We start from the raw sequence: 20,969 nt of genomic DNA on the forward strand, positions 1-20,969 counted from the left end.
GAGAAATGGTAGTCATCAAAGTCGAATAGATAGAAGTTGGTCATATCAGAGCTGTAGCTCCGCCCACCAGTGAAATGGAGAAAAACATGCTGGGCAATTCCAGCTCAGAGAAGTCAAGTGAGAGAAAGTTCCAGCCAATCTGTGGTTTTCCACAAGTTAGCTTCATTGTGTTAGCCAAGGCCAGTGTGCATCCTTGTTGATATGCAAGTACATATTTAATATCCTTCAGGTGTTTGTCTAAAGACGCAATTGGGGACAATATTGTCGTTTTATGGATACGCTAATTATGCGTTTCTACTGCGAGCCATCAAGAGCTAGCAACTGTAACAAAGCTTGCTTGCTAGCTCCATCTCGCCGATCATATTATTTCTGACATTTATCCTAGAATTTGTATTGTGTAATGTTCCTTAGTGCCTTTTTTACATACCCTGTATAGATGTCCAGAAGATGGCACCGACAGACATGGAAGCTCTGCTTCTAGCTCCTAAGCAACTTTTCAGTATTTCGTTTTTTTTGTGTCATTTCTTACATTATTAGCCCAGAACGTTTGTGTTGTTACATACAGCCGGAAATAACTTTTGGATATCAGAGCGGCGGTAACTCACCAACATTACGATCAGAAATACGACTTTCTCGAATTTGAATCCTTTGTTCATACCCCACAAGGCAATTTTATTTATTCCTGATGCTGCTCCAAGATGCCACCGGCGGAGGAGAGGTATTCTGAGTAGACATCTTTTCCGACTCAGGAGGCGTGAACACCATCCACCACTTCCGAGTATATTACTCGATAATGTTCCGTCGCTGGACAAAAAAGTAGACGAGCTCTGGGCAAGGATCTCCTTTCAGAGAGATATCAGGGACGGAATCATGGCTCTCTCTGGATATACTGTCCCCGTCCATTCAGCCACCTGGGTTCTCAGTACACAGTGCAGATATGAATAAAGAACTCTCCGGGAAGAAGGCGGAGGGCAATTTGAACTTATTCCAGAGGCTGCTCAAAGACGCCGCCGGCAGAGAAGAGGTATTCAGAGTGGACTTTGAGTCCATCCACCACTTCAGAGTATTTTACTCGCTAATGTTCGGTCCTTGGACAATAAAGTAGACGAGCTTAGGGCAAGGATCTCAGGAACTGTAACATACTGTTTCACAAAATCATGGCTCTCTCCAGGTATACTATCCCCATCCATACAGCCAGCTGGGTTCTCAGTACATCGCGCAGACAGGAATAAAGAACTCTCTGGGAAGAAGAAAGGCGGGGGTGTATGTTTCATGATTAACTACACATGGTGTGATTGTGATAATGTACAGGAACTCAAGTCCTTTTGTTCACCCAACCTAGAATATCTTAATCAAATGTCGACAGTATTAACTTCCAAGATAATTAACTTTGGTTATAGTAAGAGCTGTGAAAATTCCTCTCAAGCCGATACCAGGACAGCCGTCAAGGAACTACACTGGACTTTTCTGCAAACTGGAAATCACATATCCTGAGGCCGCACTTATTGTAGGTGGGGATTTAAAACAAAACGGAATTTGAGAACACACTACCGAAATTCCATCAACACATTGCCTATAGTACCCGTGCTACAAAATCTCTCGACCATTGTTACTCCCCCTTCCGGGACGGCTTCAAGGCCCTCCCCCACTCTCCCTTCAGCAAATCAGATCGACTCTATTTTGCACCTTCCTTCCTATATGCAGAAAGTCAAAATAGGAAGTACGCGTGCTAAGGTCTATTCAACGCTGGTCTGACCAATCGGAATCCATGGTTCAAGATTGTTTAGATCACGGCGACTGGGATATGTTCCGGGTTGCCTCTGAGAATAACATTGACATATACACGGACACGGTGACTGAGTTCATCAGGAAGTGTATAGGGGATGTTGTTCCCACTGACTTAACACCTACCCAAACCAAAAACCGCAGATAGATGGTAGCATTCGCGCAAAACAGAAAGCAACCACCACGGCAAGGTAACTGGGAATATGCACGAATATAAACAGTGTAATTATTCCCTCCGTAAGGCAATCAAACAGGCAAAACGTGGAGTCGCAATTCAACAGCTCAGACCCGAGACGTATGTGGCAGGGTCTACAGACAACCACAGACTACAAAGAGAAAACCAGCCACGTCGTAGAGACGGAAGTCTTGCTCCTGGATTAGCTAAACACCGTCGCCCGCTTTAAGGATAACACAGTGGCACTGACGCGGCCTGACCCCAAGGACTGTGGGCTCTCATTCTCTGTGGCCGATGTGAGTAAGACATTTAAGAGTGTTAACCCTCGCAAGGCTGCCGGCCCAGACGGCATACCTAGCCGCGTACTCTGAGCATGCGCAGACCAGCTGTCTGGAGTGTTTACGGACAATCTCTCCTTATCCCAGTCTGCTGTCCTCACTTGCTTCAAGATGTCCACTATGGTTCCTGTACCCAAGAAATGGTAACTGAAGTAAATTACTATCGCACCGTAGCACTCACTTCCGTCATCATGAAGTGCTTTGAGAGGCTAGTTAAGGATCATATCACCTCCATCTTACCTGATACTCTAGACCCACTTCAGTTTGCATACCGCCCCAATAGATCCACAGATGACGCAATCGCCATTGCACTGCACACTGCCCTATCCCATCTGGACAAGAGGAATACCTATGTAAGAACATTATTCATTGACCATAGCTCAGCCTTCAACACCATAGTACCCTCAAAGCTCATCATTAAGCTTGGGGCCCTGGGTCTGAACCTTAGTGGGGTCATGTTGCATGGCTCCGTCTTGCCTTGTATAGCATTAAGCCATTATAACCACGTTATTATTACAATGCATATTGTTTATAGTATCGTGAACTAGAGATTGTATTATATATACACTCTACATCTGGCATTCAATATTGCATCTTTATTTCTCTCTTTACTTGCAGACCACGTACACACTTCTTGCAAGGTGCCATACCACTAAGTGCCTTGGCCCATCCATGCTACATACACGGTGCTGTTCCGTGCCCGTACTGTGAATCTTCAGCCTCATTAAACCACCTAGACCGCACTCCTCCGTCTTGTCATCTGTGCCCTTATCATCACACGAGAGCGAACATAAAGTAGAATATACAGTCCACCAAGTACTCCGTTACAGTACTTGATAGTTAGCAGGGTGACACACACACACCTCTTTTTGTGGAGAGCTTCTTCCCTGAGAGTTGCACTGCTTGCGTTTGTCACAGTCCGAGGGGTCGTCCTCTTGCTGTGACGTGCGTCCGTGGGTGTGATGCGTTCCCAGCCCATTCAGTAACACGTGGTAGAGCTGTGTGATCTCTGGCAGAGACACCTGTAGCAGGAGCCCTTCCACCATCAGCTCCTCCAGCTCCACACTCAGACCTGCAGCAGCACAGCACACATCAGGTTATTGTAAAAGACAAATGTTCTCAATCAACTACCGTGCTGGTTAAATAAATAATCAGTAGTCATCAGTAGAGCGCTAATCAATATAATGATGTTGTCAAAAAGTCCAGCTGGTAATAAGAAAGACAAATGATTCTACAACACTGCTTTGTAACACAGAACTGACCCTGCAGAGGAATGCATCGTTGCTCGGTGTAGAAGACCATCTGATCATGACTTGTCCTGTTCCACTCTGGAGTCAAACATGGTGGCTGTTTATATATATATAACAAACAAAAAAATATATATATATATATCAAATTCATTACTAATCTGGTCATTAACATAACTCTGAATTATATCACTTTAAAATGGATAGATAACTACATTTCAGAGAAGGGGTGTGACTGACCTTTCCAACCGCAGATGGTGAAGTTCTAAAGCTCTCCTCCAGGTCTGGAAGGCCGCAGGAGGCAGAGACCTGTCGCGCTCGCTGTTGCCAGCTGACTGTTCTCTCAACCAAATAGTGAAGTGCATCGCCTTCCGGTAGACGCACCTGGATACGCTGCAGCGACGCCAGCAAGGACAGGACCTTGTCCAGGGAGGGCTTCTCCGAGCGTCGGCAGTCTGGACACAGCCAGGCCTGGGTTGAACGGGAGTCTGAGGGAGCCCTAACACACACGCTGTGGAAGGCGTCCCGGCAGAGCTCACACTGTAACATGGCTCCCATGGGGGGATTCTGACACACACACACCTTCAGGTCCATGCAGTCTGCCGTGGGGAGGAGCTTGGACTCGTTAGCTGCCCGGAGGGAGGAGATGGCCCACATCTCCCGTAACCGCACTTCCCCGAGAGTTGCCAGCTGGTAAATAAACGTAAAATCATTTCAATTTATAGAATTTGAATGCAAGTTAATGTCCAACATGCATTGAGATACAATACATATCCAGTACTAGAAAGAAGTAGAGAAAGCCAAGGTCCGCATTTTGAACTGAGTTGAAAAATAAAATATGTATTCAGTTTGAGACATGGCCATTGTCGGTGTACTTACAGCTGAGGTAGTGTCCTTGGTCTCTAAGAGGGCTTTTTCCACATCACTGAGACAGTCTAGCTTCACCACCTTCTTCTTACTGCAGTCCTTAGCTTTTTTCGACTTCCTTTTCGGAGACCCTGCTCCAACCTCAAATCTTGGACACAGAACCTGTGGACAAGAACAAAATTGTGAATTCTGGTGAATGAAGCCCTGGGAAATAAACTGCTTTATATTGTACATCACTCATGGAACATTCATAGGTGGTGCATTGCAGCCGATTACCTCAAGCAGAGTGAAGTGAGAGTTTTTCATGAGGAAGGTTTTAGCTGCAGACTCTTTCCAGGCCTGCAGCTCTGTTACCAGAAACTCCAGATGCTTTAGAGGGTCCAGCTGGACTGGGATGGCTTGTCCTCGTAGAACCATATCAGAGAGCTTGTCAAACAATGGAATGGACTCTCCATCCTAGAAAAGTACACAGAATAGAGGTTTTCTATACATAAATGGTTCCACTTTTACATGTCAACCTGGGAGCATTGTTTCTATAAAAATCATGTATAACACCATTGTGAAAACGTGGAGTTTTATTCTTCCGTACCTGAAATGCCTCTGCTTCCTGAAGCCACTGCCTGGCCCTACTGATGGAGTCCTTCAGCATCAGACAATTGGGGAGGTAAGCAGGTATACCCACCACCTTCTCAGCTGCTTCAGAGAGGACTTCTATAGATGGGGGGGGCCTGGTGGAGAAGAAAACAGTTAGGTCAAAAGACTGGTCAGTCACCAGCACACGGGGGGCCCAGTTATCCGGCTGACAGGAAGCATACATTATCATATTTATCCATCTGTATGGACTATGGAGAAATGTCCTCAGGTGTGTGTCAATCATAAAAATATGAATATACTATCATGAAAAAAAACCTTTGACAATTCCTAAGACATTTCACTTCCCTTGTTGTTCAATATTTGTTGCTATTCACTCCGTCTTTCATAAACGGTCAATTCAAGATCTTTCTGATGTAAGCAGACATCACTGTTGTGAGGGTTGTGAACCATGCAACGTTTTTCCTCTGACGGCTGATGGATTGTTTAGTGTTAGTAGCTTTACATCGGCATCTATACTGACCCCTTGCAACCATGATACACTTTCAAACCATTGGTGACATATACAGTTACCGTGGTCTGGGCTGTGCACAATTCTATAATAAAGAAAATGTTCAACATACTGATAAAGTCATAAAGAAACAAACTATCCATCCGTCCTTGAGGAGATAAAAAGAAAAGACACTTCTCACTATACTAAGCACTAAAATGACAGAACATTTGAATGAGAACTCTAGCTCTAGAAAGATGCAGACAATTAAAACTGGACTGAAAAAGACTGCTAAAACCGTGGATATGTGGCGCGCACAGAATAGATGCACATTCCTTGGAGAGCCATGCCATTAAAAAAAAAGCTGTTTTGAAAAAAAATGCCGGTGACAGTGATTATTAAAATGCACTGGGTACCAAATGGGATGAAAGCAGAACTAGATATGCATGCTCACTTGTTGTAGATCTTGTTGAATATTCTAGCAGCAGCATTTTTGCACTAGCTGGAATTAAAATGAAGCAAAATCAGGGACACTGACATACTGTAGTTCTGCTAATGTACAAATCAGTAATCCCGTATGTTTGTACATTCGTTAAAGAGAAACCTCACTAGCTTTAATATAAGTGCCATAACCACATGGCTCATTTTGGCTAAGAGTAGAGAATGTTCAAATTCAAGACCCAGAGTTGAATCTCTGAGGACACAATTATTGTAATTCAGGTCTAAATGATCCAGAATAACAAAGCCCAGAAGATGACCTATTGTTAAAATCCACTCATCTAAAATGTTGGCCTGTCTTCTTTGACATCGGATTCCTAAAAAAAAACAACAACCCTGAAATACCTGGTTTACAGTTTAAGATTACAGATGTAAACGAGAAATCTTCGGTGTGTGCGACCTTCACCTGGCCTTGAGGAGGATGCTGGTCTTTTCCTCCCAATGTTCAGACACCGTGAGCAGCTCCTGCAGATGAGCCATGCCCTTCTCCACGGAGGGGTGAGGGGTCAGGCCCACGCCCTGGTCTATCAGCCTCCGCATGGTCTCCAGGGTGAGGGTGGAGGGCTGGGCGCTGGTCTGCTGCACACCCTCCAGCCAACGGGCTTGTGCCAGCCTCTCCCGTAGTATTGGAAGTTCAGGCAGCTCCACATCAAAGTCAAAGCTAACGTCTAGAAGACTCTGGATCACGGCTGTGCTGGTGGCTTCATCCATCAGAACTTTCTCACTGTGCTGCTGGAAGTCTTCGATGCAATTCAAGAGATCCTAAGGAAATAAACGTCATTCATATCATTATGAATACGATTCTACAATGATTGAGGATTCAGATGGGTTTTATTTGGGTTTATGCTTTAACCTTGAGAGGAATACTTTCTGATTAGGGATGTTAACGGTTAACATTTGATCGGTCATGCACATCGGTCAAAAGGTTAATTTGAATAATGTAATGAAATTAAATTGGCGCATGTGTTTTTGTTAGTCGTCATGCATTTTATTTATCACACTCGCACAGCATACAGACCCTAGTTTGAGTGGAATATCACCTGTCGAACAGCGCGAGAGCTGCAGCTGCTCCTCAAACAGCTAGTTTCTGCTGGAGTGAAAAGCCCAGTCATTGCGCAACAATTCTAAACGCAATCACGTGTTGAAAAACAAAGTTTTGATGGCCACGATTAAAAATAGGGGCCCCAGCTTTTCATTGATACTATTTTACTTCCTCAACTCGTAATTGAAGCGCACTTCCCATTCAAGTGCATAGGATTAGGCAACGGTAGGCAGGCTATTAAGCGCATCACCCACCACTTTGCAATCGGAGCTGGAGGCTCTATGCAATTTGGTAAAATATACTTCATTTATTGAAACCTGAATATTTTACTTCCTATTATGAGGCATGTCTGACCTTGCTTCAAAGTAGCCGAGCCAAAATCCGACCATAGAAACATGGAATTTATTTTCCATGTCAACTTTCTTTCGTTGTCCAGAAGCCAAAGGCACCATCCCACTCATATTAGCAACCCATCATAGTTGTTGCTATTGGATTCCCTCTCTTTCCATGTTTCTAACAGAAATGTTGATCTCTGTCATATGGAACCGCTCACATCAGGTGTGCTGTTAAGAACTGTGTTTGACAGACTTACATTCTGGTGAAAGTGTGAAAATGTTGTTTTATTAGCTGCTTCATTACAATAGTTGCATGTTAAATATAGCCTTTTGGCTGTGAGCCAAATGTCTGTTCCTTGTATGCATGCATAACATTTTCTGTGTCATGTCATTTTACTGTTGGGATTTATTTTTGCAGTTGGTTAACTGGTTAATGAGGGTCGGTTAAAATTGGCAGGAAAATTGACCGAAATTTGCATTCCATCTCTGACCAATCGCGTTAAACATAGTTCCACAGTCATCTTAGTTAGGTCTAATCAATTCCAATGACATTTCCTAATGGCTGCAATATCATGGCATTTAGATATTGAACTTCCTCATTGCATGGCATGTAGTATCTATTGGACCTTTAATTTGGGGGCTTGAGGAAGGCTGCAAGGGATGTTGTAAAGCTGCCTGACAAATGACCTCAGCTCCTGCACGGTCAGCTGGCTCTGGGTCTTCCCCCCACCACACCGATACCTGAGAGAGAATTATCACAACAATTGAATCAAACTGCATCATGCAAACCCTTGAATCAAACTGGTAATGAAATTTAAATAAACAGTTGGTTGGTTGAGGAATTGAATATTCAAGACATAGTTGATCATGTGTGGGCAGGGGAGGGAAATGATCCAGTGCTGATACTCCTGTTACATCTGACTGTGTTAGTGGTACCTAGTCTGCCTTTTGCCGTTGAGTAGCTGCTGGGCCACTGAGAAGCACTTCTCTGCATCCTGTGTGACTAAACGGAGCTGACGCAAGAGGTCATTGTCAGGGAACATCTTGGACTCTGATTCGTTAATGAGGGAGCGGAAGACTGACAAGCCTGGGGAGAGAAGGTCAACATTTCAACCAATAGGTTATGTGAGGCCTGATTCACAACTATACGGAACAAAAATATAAACATCACATGTAAAGTGTTGGTCCAATGTTTCATGAGCTGAAATATAAGATCCCAGAAATGTTCCATCCACACAAAAGCTCCTCTCAAATGTTGTGCACAAATTTGTTTACATCCCTGTTAGTGAGCATTTTTGCTCTGCCAAGATAATCCATCCACCTGACAGGTGTGGCATGTCAATATGATGATTAAACAGCATGATCATTAACAGATGCACCTTGTGCAGGGACAATAAAATGTCACTCTAAAATGTGCAGTTTTGTCACACAACACGATGTCCCAAGTTGAGGGATCGTGCAATTAGCATACTGGCTGCAAGAATGTCCACCAGAGATGTTGCCAAAGAATTGAAAGTTAATTTCTGTACTATAAGGTGGCTCTAACTTAATTTGAGAGAATTTGGCATTGGGTTTGCAAAACCTAATCATTTCTGCGTGCTCGTCGTCCTCACCAGGGTCTTGACCTAACTGCAGTTCGGCATTGTAAACGACGCCAGTGGGCAAATATTAACTTTCGATGGCCACTGGTACACTGGAGAAGTGTGCTCGTCACGGATTAATCCCGGTTTCAACTGTACCGGGCAGATAGCAGAAGTTGGGGCAAACGGTTTGCTGATGTCAACGTTGTGAACAGAGTGCCCCCTGGTGGCGGTGGGGTTAGGGAATAGGCAGACAGAAGCCACGGATAACGTATACATTTGTATTTTATCGATGGCAAATTTGAATGCACACAGATAACGTGATGAGATCCTGAGGCACATTGTCGTGCCATTCGTTCTCCGCCATCACCTCTGTATCACATCCAGCTGTCATTGGGAGTCCCATAGGGCGGCGCACAATTGGCCCAGCGTTGTCCGGGTTTGGGCGGGGGAGGCCATCTTTGTAAATAAGAATTTGTTCAATTTAAATAAAGGTTAAATAAAAAATCGAAATGGTTCAGCATGATAATGCATGGCTCCATGTCGCAAGGATCTGTACACAATTCCTGGAAGCTGAAAATGTCCCAATTCTTCCATGGCCTGCATACTCACCAGACATGTCACCCATTGAGGATGTTTGACAGCACGTTCCAGTTCCCACCAACATCCAGCAGCTTCGCACAGCCATTGAAGAAGAGTGGGACAACATTCCACAGGCCACAATCAACAGCCTGATTAACTCTTTTCAAAGGAGGTGAGTTGCGCTGCATGAGGCAAATGGTGGTCACACCAGATACTAACTGGTTTTCTGCTACACGCCCCTACCTTGTTTTGTAAATTATCTGCGACCAACCGATGCATTTCCGTATTCCCAAATCATGTGAAATCGATAGATTAGGGCATAACGAATTCATGTGAATTGACTGATTTCCTTATATGAACTGTAACTCAGTAAAACCTCAGAAATTGTTGCACGTTGCATTTATATTTTTGTTCAGAGTGAATACAGTTCAACTCTAAGGGGCGGTTTTCCAAACCCAGATTAAGGTTCATATAGACAAGCGGAATTTGTCTCTCACTTTTTTTCTTGTCCAACTTAGCCTCCAGAGTCTCCGTCACGCGGGATGCCCACTCGTCGTAGGTCTCAGCTCGCTGCTTCACCACGTTCATCATGGGGTACAGATCATCCAGTGTAAATCTATAACTGAAAGTGGAAAAGGGAACAATATCAGTAGAGGTCAAAGCCAGAGCAGATGAGCCATCTGAGGACACCGGGGACTACAGATATGTAATTAAAGGAGCTGATGTGCCTCCTTATTCTACATGTCAGAGGCATGTTTGTTCTACACAACTTACACTACATGAACAAACGTATGTGGACACCTGTTCGTCGAACATCTCATTTGCATTAATATGGAGTTGGTCCCCCCTTTGCTGCTATAAACAGCCTCCACTGTTCTGGGAAGGCTTTCTACTAGATGTTGGAACATTGCTGCGGGGACTTGCTTCCATTCAGCCACAAGAGCATTAGTGAGGTAAGGCGATTAGGCTCGTAGTCAGCATACCAATTCATCCCAAAGGTGTTCGATGCCGTTGAGGTCAGGACTCTGTGCAGGCCAGTCAAGTTCTTCAACACCGATCTGGACAAACCATTTCTGTACGGACCTCACTTTGTGCACGGGGGCATTGACATGCTAAAACAGGAAAGGGCCTTTCCCAAACTGTTGCCACAAAGTTGGAAGCACAAAATCTTCTAGAATGTCATTGTATGGTGTAGTGTTAAGATTTCCCTTCACTGGAACTAAGTGGCCTAGCCTGAACCATGAAAAACAGCCCCAGACCCTTATCCCTCCACCAAACATTACAGTTGGCACTATGCATTCGGGACAGGTAGTGTTGTCCTGGCATCTGCCAAACCCAGATTTGTCTGTCGGACTGCCAGGTGTTAAAGTGTGACTCATCACTTCAGAGAACGTGTTTCCACTCCTCCAGAGTCCAATGGCGCCGGAGCTTTACACCACTCCAGCCAATGCTTGGAATTGAGCATGATGATCTTAGGCTTGTGTGCGGCAGCTCTGCCATGGAAACCCATTTCATGGAGCTCTCGATGAGCAGTTATTGTGCTGACTTTGCTTCCAGAGGCAGTTTGGAACTCTGTAGTGAGTGTTGCAACTGAGGACAGATGATTTCTACATTCTTCAGCACTCTGCAGACAAACTGACTTGTTGGAAAGGTGGCATCCTATGATGGTGCCATGTTAAAAGTGAGTCTTCATTCAGTAAGGCCATTCTACTGCCAATGTTTGTCTATGGAGATTGAATGGCTGTGTGCTCAATTTTATACACCTGTTAGCAACGGGTGTGGCTGAAATAGCTGAATCCACTACTTTGAACACATGTTTTTATTTATATAGAGTATTTCTATTTGAACGTTTGACAACATTGTGCCCTGTTGAATGCACCCCGGGACTCACTTCAGTGTGCAAAAGGGAAAAAAATCTGTGGAGATTAAAGCCAAACGGGTGTGGATAGACTAGATGCGTCGGTGGACAGGACATGAGACATGACTCACTTCAGTGTGTAGTTGGTGAGGGGACAGGAGCAGAGGTCCTGGATGTGGTGGAGACAGACCAGCTGGCCGGGGCTGCAGGGGCAGGTGATGGCAGACAGGAAACAGGTGGTCCTACATTTGGCACACTGCCGCTCATCATCCTGCAGGAGATCGTACTCCGCCTGCTCACAACGCAACACCCCCTTGGGGAGAAAGACACAGACCCAATCATGTTATAAACGAAGACCCGAGAGACGGGGGAACCAGACAGCTGTTCTCCTTAATTGGAGTGAACAATATATCATTAGTGTTTGATAAGCCTCTAAAAATGCAGACATCAAAATGATCTGTTTAGGTCTCGTTTCCCTGCCTATCAAAATAATATATTGTGATATATTATGACCTGAAAAATACAGAAATATAAAGCAATGATATAATAATATTGCTTATTACTCACTTATTTTTTAGAAGAAAAAAAATACTTTAATTGATTTGAAAAGTGAAAAATGTCTGTTGTAGGTGCACTTTACCATCTTGCGGACTTTATCTCGTAGGTCCTGTTCCTCTCTGACCATATCCTTCATATCCTTCTGGACAGCCGACGCCAGGACCACGTCCAGACTGTTGGCCTTGGAGGCCATCTGGCAGATCATCTCGTCGTGGGAGAAAACACAGTACCGATGCAGTAGTCTGTAGTGGTCAACGCATTGGCGGCCTAATGCCATCTGAGATGAACCAAAGAGAGACTATATTAGTAAACAGTCCACTTCACATAAACTAACCCCTGCAATATCAATGAGGAAGACAATGAGTATCTTACCCAGTCCACAGTACAGAAGTTGACAGCCTCAGCGAAGTTAAAACCTTGGTTAAAACCACTGTGATAGGCTCTGGGGAACGTGATGACAAACTCACCAGCACACTGATTGGTTCTGTAAATCTGGGGACACAGAAAATATCGCTTTCAAGATGATGTCTCAGTTACTGAAATGATATAGTATTCTATGGAAATACGTGGGTGTAAGTCTAGTTACATTGAGGGAGACACTTACCGGAACCCCGTAGGACATGAGGGTGTTAGGGTTCATGATGGTGACCAGCTGGTGGAGGAGATCTGGCTGAATCTGAAACAGCTCTGGAGCTAGTTTCTTCATCACAGCCTCCAGCTGTTCCGCAGCAAAGCCAGGTGCTCCATACCATGTCTTTGGCTCCCCCCTTTCAAAAACAAAAAACTTGATTCTTGAACATCATGCAAATAAGGTATCCAAGGTGATATTAATAGCTTGAAAATATTGTCCTGACTCCAAACAGAAAATGTGGAAAACTAAAAATCCCTGATCATAAGCTAAAGGGCACTTTGTGTTATGATTGTACCATGTTACTAATTACTTAGTTTCAACATCCCTAAATAAAGAGTGGTTGGACAACATCAGTACCAGTGCAGGTAGTTGATGGAGTAGCTCCAGTGGTCCTCGATGTGCCAGCAGAAGGAGGAGAAGCACATGCCTACATAGAGCCAAGGTAGAGTCATCCCACAGATGTCTGCTGTGACATGAGTCAACACTGACGGGTCCATCATCGCCATGTTGTTCAGGTTCCAGCCACACTTCAGGTACTTCTGTAAGAGATCATGAGAAAGAGTGTAGCCATTTTTTAAATCTATTTTTATTCCAATTCAAAATGGTACATTGGCAAGACATTAAAATTGAAAGACACGTTTTTTCCATTATATCGTGAGTCTACTGTGTGATATACTGAATTGGTTTGGTTACCCATTAATTTGAATACAGCTGCCTACCTCATCCTTTTCTGAAACCTTAAATCTTCCATTCTTGATGGGGAATCCGCTCCCAAACTCCTTGGAGGCTATATCTGCTCCGTACTCCACTGTGACGTCCTCTTCGATGGTGCTCACCAAGCGCCAGAACTCTTTTTCCACCAACTCTGTGGGAACCATCTGAAACAAACAATACAAATTTTTAAAAATGCCATTTCATGACAGTTGTGAATCAATTTACAACAGGTTAAAATTGTAAGACCTTCCTTAATGGATTAGACACATTCTACTTACATGAACTGGCATGTTGAAGTAATCAGATTTGAAGGAGTCTGCCATTTCACCAAAAGCCCGCAAAGAGTAGTCCCTGTATGCCTGCTCAAAGCCAAATGCCTCCTGAGGTTTGCTGCACTCCTGTTCAAAAGAAGAAGAAGAAAAAAGGGTAGAAATCACACCTTAATAACAGTTTTCTTTTCACAGACAAACACATTCCGCATAGAGCTTTTAAATGGCTTTTTGAGGAGGAGTGGAAGTGAAACACTGGAATGCAAAGAACTTGCATTTGTAAACAACAGCTGTTACGTTGTGGCTGCATGGATAGCAAGGTTAGCAGCAGGTGACGCGAGGATGATGTATAGCACACGGTTAAGTTGTTTATCACGGCGGTCTATCCTACATAGGATAGACAGCCATCAAATATATAGATTTTTTTAAATGACACAAAAGTTAGCTTGACCTGCTAAAAACAACATTAGCTACCCAAATAGTAGCTAAGCTAGCTAGCTAATGAATAGATTTCCAGTCCCAAAGAGAGAACTATGATAATACAAAAACACAATTGCAATGAAACATATCATATTTTATATCACTTGAGAATAACAAAGAAAGCCGTAGTCTAAATGTCCATGTTTCCTAACCTCAGATACAGAGATCAGTGAAAGCTACTAAACCCAGTCTGCAGATGAAAGTCCCAAAGGAAGTCCCAAGTCCTGGAGAGACTGAAGGGTCTCCAATGGGTAACAGATGCTACTGGTTTACTGTTAGAATTGGTTGTAGGACTACAAATATACTATTTAAAGTAACAATGCGTAGACCTAGAACATGTACGGCCAACCTTGCGCCTAGAGATCCAGCTACTGGGTGTGCAGGTTTCTGTTCCAGCCCAGCCCTGACATTCTGCTTATTATTTGTATTCGACACTTTTCAAATGACTATTCTGTTGTTTTGGAGTAAGATGAATGTCTAATCCCACTAACCATTTACATAGGCGTTCTTTGTACGATATGAAATAAAGTGTTGATTCTTTGAATGAAGCATAGTGTATTTTTGGGTCATTAAACATTCCGTTTGTCGGTTTTATTTCGTTGTCACTTACTCTCTCACTTTGTCTGATGATATTGCACAGATTTGCAGCGGATGTCCTTGATCACTGGCGTGGGTGTAACAATCCCTGTATGGCTGACATAGGACACAACCCCTGTCCATAACAGCACTTCATACCCACAAAGTAACATCCATTATCCTACCAAAACCATGATCTTGGTTGGGCTAGAAGTGGTTCCCAACCTTTTTTTTGTTGGTTACTGCACCACCAAGTATATTTTGCTCTGCCCGGAGTACCCCCGAAGTACTCCCTCATGTCCATTTTTACCAGTAAGCCTATGCTCTCAGGAGTCTTCTCATGTACCCCCTGTGGATAGGCCAAGCACCCCCCCACGAGTCCTATTAACCCTGGTTGGGAAACACTGGGATAGAATAACAGTACTTTAGGTCTCAGAGCAGGTGACATCACCACACTATGCCTACTAGGGCTTTGTCTCACTTTGTTTTTCCTTGATTAGTCGTGTGACTGTAGCAGAGGTGAGCTCGAGTGGCAACTGTGATGTGATCCCCTTGAGACTCGAAGAGGTGTCTCCTCCAGTCTATCATAAATATATCTATATTTTAATACCGTAAGCATCTCAGCTGCGGGAGGATCTCCTCCTGCAATTTTGGGCCAATTTGCTCCATTCTGCTACACTCACTGTCCTCCTCCTCCTGTGGTTGACATACTAGCTTCAAGTGTAATTGAATTAGGGTTTACGTCCCGGCACCGGGCAGCCATATGAGGACGAAACTCATACATTACATGGCTACTTTGCAGCTCATATAAAAAAAAAAAAGTGGCCCTTCAGGGTATTTCTCTCTTGCCTCCACTATCCGCTCTACCCTTTTGGTTACAGCAGATGTGAGATTATTTATTGCATGCATGCCCAATGCAGACTTATGATGGGATTAGTATTAGCCTCGTGGGTATGTCTAATGTACTTGTACATGTGACTTGTCATTTCTACACTGAAACAAGATCAGCAAACCCTCACGCATTGTTTACATTTTGTCGAGACGCTTTCTCCATTTTAAATGATACTATTAGAAAAGCACTCACATCCGAGAATTTGTATGTGGGAATAATTTGCTAATAATTTACTCATACTGGCAAGATCAGTGTGTGGGTTTTTCTTTTTCATTAGACAATTAATGAGTCTAACCATGCTGAAGGTTACCAGATTTGATTTATACTGCTACTGTATATGCCGTCATGAAATGGGTTAGTGCGAGCCCTACCCTTGTAATGAAAGTAGGCCATAAGGATAACATACAGGAGAGAGACATTATTCGCAAATATCACTATCATGTGGGTGTGCAGAAAGTTATATTTTATGGTTCATTTGGTTTAATTAAAATACATCTTGCTTGAAATAAAGTTGAAATTTGTGTGCTTCATGGGTCGGCAGGTAGCCTAGTGGTTAGAGCGTTGGACTAGTAACCGAAAGGTTGCGAGATCGAATCCCCCAGCTAACAAGGTAAAAAAAAATCTGTCCTCCTGCCCCTGAATAAGGCAGTTAACACACTGTTCCTAGGCCGTCATCGAAAATAAGAATTTGTTCTTAACTGATTTGCCTAGTTAAATAAAAGGTTAAAAAAAGTAATATCCTGGTGTAATTAATATGCAGTTCAACATTATCACCACAAGATGTCAGCGCTAGCATTTGTTATATAGTTTAGCCTTACTACTACAAGGTCGCGTAACGTGAAGTGAATACAGTACGTTTCTTAACTGAAACAAACTGGGTAAAATATAGTTGTATTTTGGGGACGAAGCAAACGAAGGGGGGGGGGGGGAGGCTGATAGTAGGGTAATTGCTGCTGCTAGCTAACTTCTGATGTAAACAATGCGGTCGTCAATAATAGCTACATTTAGTTGGCTGTTGTGAGAGAAATTCATATATCTAGCTGGTTAACAAGGTAAGCGGATCTTTCTCTACCAACACATCACACTAGTTCTGTGGTTATGTGCTGTGCTAGCCAAATGTAGCCAACACCACCAGAGCAAATGGAAAATAAACAGGAAATAAATGTCTGATATTTTTTAGTGGATCTGGTAGCAACAAGTCACTGTTTGTTCCGTTTTTTGGTAGGTTCAAGAACAACGATCTTGTCATTTTGTACAATTATGGCATGCTGCAGCGCCGGCTGTTTATTGGGGAACCCCTTGGTTGCGTGTGCATATGAATGTGTTATTGACAGTTGAAAAGGTCTATAGCTAACACATATAGGTACCACTAACAACTTTGGTACTCTGTGTAAGTAACAGCGCTGAACACATTCATATTATACACTCACAGGAGCCAGTACAGAAGCCAGTACAGACTTTGAACTGTGAATGTGGTTATTTATTCTGTCTTCTATACATTTATTATGGGGTAGATCAGCTTTATTATTGCAGATAGATTGTGGCTTCCATCAATGTAATTGTCTGCATAATTTCCAATCCCCCAAACATGTTTTTTGTAAATATAGACAATATATACAGTGCATTCCGAAAGTTTGTCCCCCCCAATCTACACATAATATCCCATCATGACAAAACCTGTTTTTGCATTGAAATGTACACATTTATTTTAAAAAGGAAATATTACATTTACGTAAGTATTCAGACCCTTTACTCAGCGATTACAGCCTTGAGTCTTCTTGGGTATGATGCTACAAGCTTGACACACCTGTATTTGGGGAGTTCCTCCCATTCTTCTCGGCAGATCCTCTCAAGCTCTGTCAGGTTGGATGGGAGCGTCGCGTCACAGCTATTTTCAGGTCTCTCCAGAGATGTTTGATCGGGGTCAAGTCCGGGCTCTGGCTGGGCCACTCAAGTACATTCAGAGACTTGTCGTGAAGCCACTCCTGGGTTGTCTTGACTGTGTGCTTAGGGTCATTGTACTGTTGGAAGGTGAACCTTCAACCCAGTCTGAAGTCCTGAGCGCTCTGGAGCAGGTTTTTCATCAAGGATCTCTCTGTACTTTGCTCTGTTCATCTTTCCCTTGATCCTGACTAGTCTCCCAGTCCCTGCCACTGAAAAACATCCCCACAGCATGATGCTGCCACCACCATGCTTGACCGTAGGGATGGTGCCAGGTTTCCTCCAGACGTGACGCTTAGCATTCAGGCCAAAGAGTTCCATCTTGGTTTAATCAGTCCAGAGAATCTTGTTTCTCATGGTCAGAGTCCTTTGGGTGTATTTTGGCAAACTCCAAGCGGTCTGTCAAATGCCTTTTACTTAGGCATGACTTCCGTCTGGCCACTCTACCATACAGGCCTGATTGATGGATTGCTGCAGAGATGGGAGAACCTTCCAGAAGGACAACCATCTTAACAGAGGAACTCTGGAGCTCTGTCAGAGTGACCATTGGGTTCTTGGTCACCTCCCTGACCAAGGCCCTTCTCCCCCGATTGCTCAGTTTGGCTGGGCGGCCAGCTCTAGGAAGGGGCTTGGTGGTTCCAAACTTCTTCCATTTAAGAATGATGGAGGCCACTGTGTTCTTGGGGACCTTCAATGCTGCATAATTTTTTGGGTACCCTTTCCCAGATCTGTGCCTCAATCTAATCCAGTCCCGGACCTCTACAAACAATTCCTTTGACATCATGGCTTGGTTTTTGCTCTGACGTGCACTGTCAACTGTGGGTCCTTATATAGACAGATGTGTACCTTTCCAAATCATGTCCAATCAATTGAATTTACCACAGATGGACTCGAATCAAGTTGTAGAAACATCAAGGATGATCAATGGAAACAGGATGCACCTGAGCTCAATTGTGTCTCATAGCAACGGGTCTGAACACTTACGGAAATAAGGTATTTCCGTTTTTTTAATACATTTGCTACAATTTCTTAACCTTTTTTCACTTTGTCAATATGGGGTATTTTGTGTAGATTGATGACGAGAAATAGATATTTTTTACAGACATTTTTTACATTAGTTATTTTTAGTCCCGTCCTTCAGCTCCACTCATCCCCTCCCATCCATCTCTGAACATCATCCAGTTTGGATTTCTACTTGCCATATATTTTTCAATTGTGCAGTTTCACAAAAGTTCTGAACCTTTCTATTCTCATTTTCTCCAGATTTTATTTTTTATTTTTTTGCTAGGAGTATTATACTGAACCAAAATATAAAACGCAACAAGCAACGATTTCATTGACTTTACTGAGTTACAGTTCATATGAGGAAATCAGTCATTTGAAATAAATTCATTAGTCCCTAATCTATGGATTTCACGACTGAGAATACAGATATGCATCTGTTGGTCACAGATGGGCCTCACAATGGCCCTTGGGATCTCTTCATGGAATTTTAGTGCATTCGAATTGCCATCGATAAAATGCAATTGTGTCCGTTGTCCGTAGCTTATGCCTGCCCATATCATACCCCAACCATGGGGCACTCTGTTCACAACGCTGACATCAGCAAACCGCTCCCCCACACAACGTCATACACGTGCTCTGCTGTTGTGAGGCCGGTTGGATGTACTGGATGCCAAATTCTCTAAAACAACGGAGGAGGCTTATGGTAGAGAAATTAACTTTCAATTCTCTGGCAAAAGCTCTGGTGGACATTCCTGCAATCAGCATGCCAATTGCACACTCCCTCAAAACACAAGACATCTGTGGCATTGTGTTGTGTGACAAAAATGCAGATGTTAGTGGCCTTTTATTGTCCACAGCACAAGGTGCACCTTTGTTGAGATCATGCTGTTTAATCAGCTTCTAGATATGCCACACCTGTCAGGTAGGTGGATGGATTATCTTGACAAAGGATCAAATGCTCACTAACAGGGATGTAAACTAATTTGTGCTAAGAAAATGTAGATACGCTTTTGGTGCGTATGGAAAATGTCTGGGATGTTTTATTTTAGCTCATGTAACATGGGACCAACACTTTACATATTGCGTTTATATTTTTGCTCTGTATATATTATTGATCGGTTGATCAGTGCTAATTTGCAGAGTTAGCTCCAGGTAAATGTTGCAATTCTTCAGCCATTCCTGAACCTGCGACCAAAATCCTGCTTCTTACAGACAGTACCAAAACAAATGATTGAATGATTGTCTCTTCGCAGCAAAATCTGCAGCGCTGGGATGGTTGTATCCCTTATATACTGTATATAACATTCTATTGGTCGCAACAAAGTTGACGCAATCTATATGGCAATATTTTTTGGTTCTTAAACTGGTTTTCTTTTTTATTTATCACAATTTTCTTTAACCAATTTTGTTCTTTAATGCAAGGCCAACAGACAAGTTCCTTACTTTCTCCCCCTTCCACTTGAATGTGGTTATTGGTGTGATGAGGTAACTCGACATCACTACTCACTTGAGCCAGGCACTTGGGGCACCTCCAGTCTCCTTTGGGGATGTCGTGCAGAGGGGGTATGAGACAGAAGGTGTGGTAACTGGCGTCACAGCCATCACACAACAGAAGACGATCCTCGTCACTCCCGCTGCCACACACCAGACACATATACAGGTCCACCTACAGAACAGAGGGAAGAAAGTTGTTTAATATAAAACTAATGAATAACCAAAGGGAAAAACCAAGGGTTTTTCTTAATTTTTGTATTATTTTCTACATTGTAGAATAATAGAAGACAAACTATGAAATAACACATATGGAATCATGTAGTGACCCAAATAATTGTTAAACAAATCCAAATCTTTTATATATTTTAGATTCTTCAAAATAATCACCCTTTGCCTTTAACAGCTTTGCACACTCTTGGCATTCTCTCAACCAGCTTCACCTGGAATGCTTTTCCAACAGTATTGAAGGAGTTCCCACATATGCTAAGGACTTGTTGGCTGCTTTTCCTTCACTCTGCGGTCCTACTCATCCCAAACCATCTCAATTTGGTTGAGGTCAGGTGATTGTGGAGGACAGGTCATCTGATGCAGCACTCCATCACTCTCCTTCTTGGTAGAATTGCCCTTACACAGCCTGTAGGTGTATTGGGTCATTGTCCTGTTGTAAAACAAATTATAGTCCCACTAAGGACAAACCATATGGGATGGTATGTCGATGCAGAATGCTGTGGTAGCCATGCTGGTTAAGTGTGCCTTGAATTCTAAATGAATCAGTGTCACCAGCAAAGTACTCCCACACCATAACACCTCCTCCTCCATGCTTTATGGTGGAAAATACACATGCAGAGATCACCCATTCACCCACACCGCGTCTCACAAAGACACAGTGGTTGGAACCAAAAATCTCCAACTTGGACTCCAGACCAAAGGACAAAATTCCACCGGTCTAAAGTCCATTGCTCATGTTTCTTGGCCCAAGCAAGTCTCTTCTTATTGGGGTCCTTTAGTAGTGGTTTCTTTG

The 20,969-nt window shown here is 43.3% G+C and overlaps 1 protein-coding gene across 2 annotated transcripts in view; it reads right to left on the minus strand.

Annotated features, from left to right (window-relative positions):
* Positions 1–20,969, minus strand: part of LOC135528301 (lysine-specific demethylase 5B-B-like) — a 36,460-nt gene that overhangs the window by 4,110 nt on the left and 11,381 nt on the right. Inside the window, exons 9-26 of one of the 2 annotated variants that reach the window (XM_064957285.1) lie at positions 19,962–20,120; positions 13,570–13,689; positions 13,297–13,455; positions 12,935–13,116; positions 12,551–12,713; positions 12,319–12,438; positions 12,029–12,223; positions 11,520–11,701; positions 10,028–10,152; positions 8,305–8,455; positions 7,995–8,109; positions 6,398–6,753; positions 5,002–5,140; positions 4,689–4,868; positions 4,425–4,574; positions 3,786–4,235; positions 3,561–3,645; positions 3,162–3,370 (exon numbers count right to left, since the gene is read on the minus strand). In XM_064957285.1, the coding sequence (XP_064813357.1) occupies positions 3,162–3,370; positions 3,561–3,645; positions 3,786–4,235; positions 4,425–4,574; positions 4,689–4,868; positions 5,002–5,140; positions 6,398–6,753; positions 7,995–8,109; positions 8,305–8,455; positions 10,028–10,152; positions 11,520–11,701; positions 12,029–12,223; positions 12,319–12,438; positions 12,551–12,713; positions 12,935–13,116; positions 13,297–13,455; positions 13,570–13,689; positions 19,962–20,120 (3,240 nt within the window). Of the gene's footprint in view, positions 1–3,161; positions 3,371–3,560; positions 3,646–3,785; positions 4,236–4,424; positions 4,575–4,688; positions 4,869–5,001; positions 5,141–6,397; positions 6,754–7,994; positions 8,110–8,304; positions 8,456–10,027; positions 10,153–11,519; positions 11,702–12,028; positions 12,224–12,318; positions 12,439–12,550; positions 12,714–12,934; positions 13,117–13,296; positions 13,456–13,569; positions 13,690–19,961; positions 20,121–20,969 lie in introns of those variants that run through there. The other variant, XM_064957286.1, reaches the window with a different exon arrangement.

This window comes from Oncorhynchus masou, chromosome 33 (genome assembly GCF_036934945.1).
Source record: "Oncorhynchus masou masou isolate Uvic2021 chromosome 33, UVic_Omas_1.1, whole genome shotgun sequence".
NCBI lineage: Eukaryota > Metazoa > Chordata > Actinopteri > Salmoniformes > Salmonidae > Oncorhynchus > Oncorhynchus masou.